Source organism: Helianthus annuus, chromosome 15 (assembly GCF_002127325.2).
Source record: "Helianthus annuus cultivar XRQ/B chromosome 15, HanXRQr2.0-SUNRISE, whole genome shotgun sequence".
Taxonomy (NCBI): domain Eukaryota; kingdom Viridiplantae; phylum Streptophyta; class Magnoliopsida; order Asterales; family Asteraceae; genus Helianthus; species Helianthus annuus.
This window is the reverse complement of record NC_035447.2, coordinates 24,992,155-24,993,632: the sequence shown is the minus strand read 5'-3', so window position 1 is coordinate 24,993,632 and position 1,478 is coordinate 24,992,155. Positions and strand designations below refer to the sequence as shown.

Below are 1,478 nucleotides of genomic sequence, written 5' to 3'. Positions count from 1 at the left end.
GGGTCACAATCCTAGTTTTACAATTAAAACCTAAGGGTCTCTTTAACGCCACCGACCTCACCGCTGTTTTTTTTTTTTTTTTTTTTTTATTTCTTGTTGACTGACTTGTCTATTCTAACATTATTGCTTTTTAATTTAGGGTACAAAGAGTAAATGCGATTGCCGCTTGGTAACACACGTTTAGTGTTAAAAAATCACAATATATTCACAGTGAATACACCACAAAGCATCAACAAATGTACACAAATATTTCCTTCAAAAATACACAAAAAAATAACTATAAGGAGAAATGACAACTGATCATGGATCAAGAAACACCATCTTGATCAATGTCTTAACTTGTGTCATCTTGTTACCATCAGTCATCCTCATGATGATGAATCATTGTGAAGGATCTTTATTGTCATCAAGGAAGTATGCAGATGAGTGCAATGGCACTATGGCTGAGTGCCCAACGCTAGTCGAAGAAGATGAAGAGTTTCTTACGGACACCGAAGAACATCGACGGATTCTGGCTGGCTATAGAAAACCAACACCTAAACTTACTTATCATGCTCAAAAGCGTAATCCAGTTTGCGGCAAAAAGTGTCCTGGTGCTTATAAAGTTAATAAGAAAAGGTCATGCTTGAAGACGACTTACTGCAACCGCGGAGGAGGTGGCCACAAGGGGTTGCTTTGAAGTGATTTTTGTGTTTGTTTCATGTTTTTTAAAGTATTTTAATTTAATGCTCTAGATTGCTAATCTTGTTTGTTTCACTTGTACGAATCTAAATGTTAAAAGTATTCTAAGTAGTTGAAGATTAAAGCCTTGTCAAAATATGTTAAGAACCAATAAAGTTGTCCACTTTCATTGTCCAAGACAAGAAAATCATACATATTTTATAAGTCAAAGTCAAAGAAAATTCCACTGTAAGAATGAAGCCACTAAAAATCTAAATTGTCTTATATCACCTCAGCAAAAACCAAACTAGCTGAGAGGAACAGATGATCTTGGGTCTTGATGCAGTTAACCCATTGCTGACCGTAGGTGTACTTGAATCACCGTGAGTCTAGACATTTACTCGACTTACATAAGATGATCAGACTTGCTCATAAACTTTTACCACGATCATATATAGAACAAGTCACTCCCTTTAAACTCCTCTTTTGGGGTTCAACCCAATGACTAATATTTCATGGACTATCAAGAGTGCAAAAGCTATAAACTCCTCTGCTCGGATTCAACGTCCCAATGACTAATACGATGGATAAAATGTTATGGAACCATTAGAAGTGCAAAGGCTATAATTATCTTGTACATATCTATACGAAACGAGGCTTCCAAAGACATTTCTCAGTCTACAGGTGAAACTTAAGGAAGTTTAAACACTAACAACGAGAAACCATATTTTTTTGGAACGACCAACAAAAATATTATTGAAACCAACCAAGGGGAACCAGCAAGCTGCTAGCACCCCAACTCCAAAATACATACAGCC

At 36.3% G+C, this 1,478-nt stretch overlaps 1 protein-coding gene across 1 annotated transcript; it reads left to right on the top strand.

Annotated features, from left to right (window-relative positions):
- Nucleotides 1-207: 207 nt before the first annotated feature.
- On the top strand, nucleotides 208-792 carry LOC118487166. The gene has a single exon (XM_035983737.1). It carries the CDS (start codon nucleotides 290-292, stop codon nucleotides 677-679), a length of 390 nt encoding a protein of 129 aa, XP_035839630.1. The 5' UTR covers nucleotides 208-289; the 3' UTR covers nucleotides 680-792.
- Nucleotides 793-1,478: the final 686 nt, after the last annotated feature.

Coding starts and splice junctions, on each gene's coding strand:
- LOC118487166 (XM_035983737.1), top strand. CDS start 290: ATGACAACTGATCATGGATCAAGAAACACCATCTTGATCAATGTCTTA.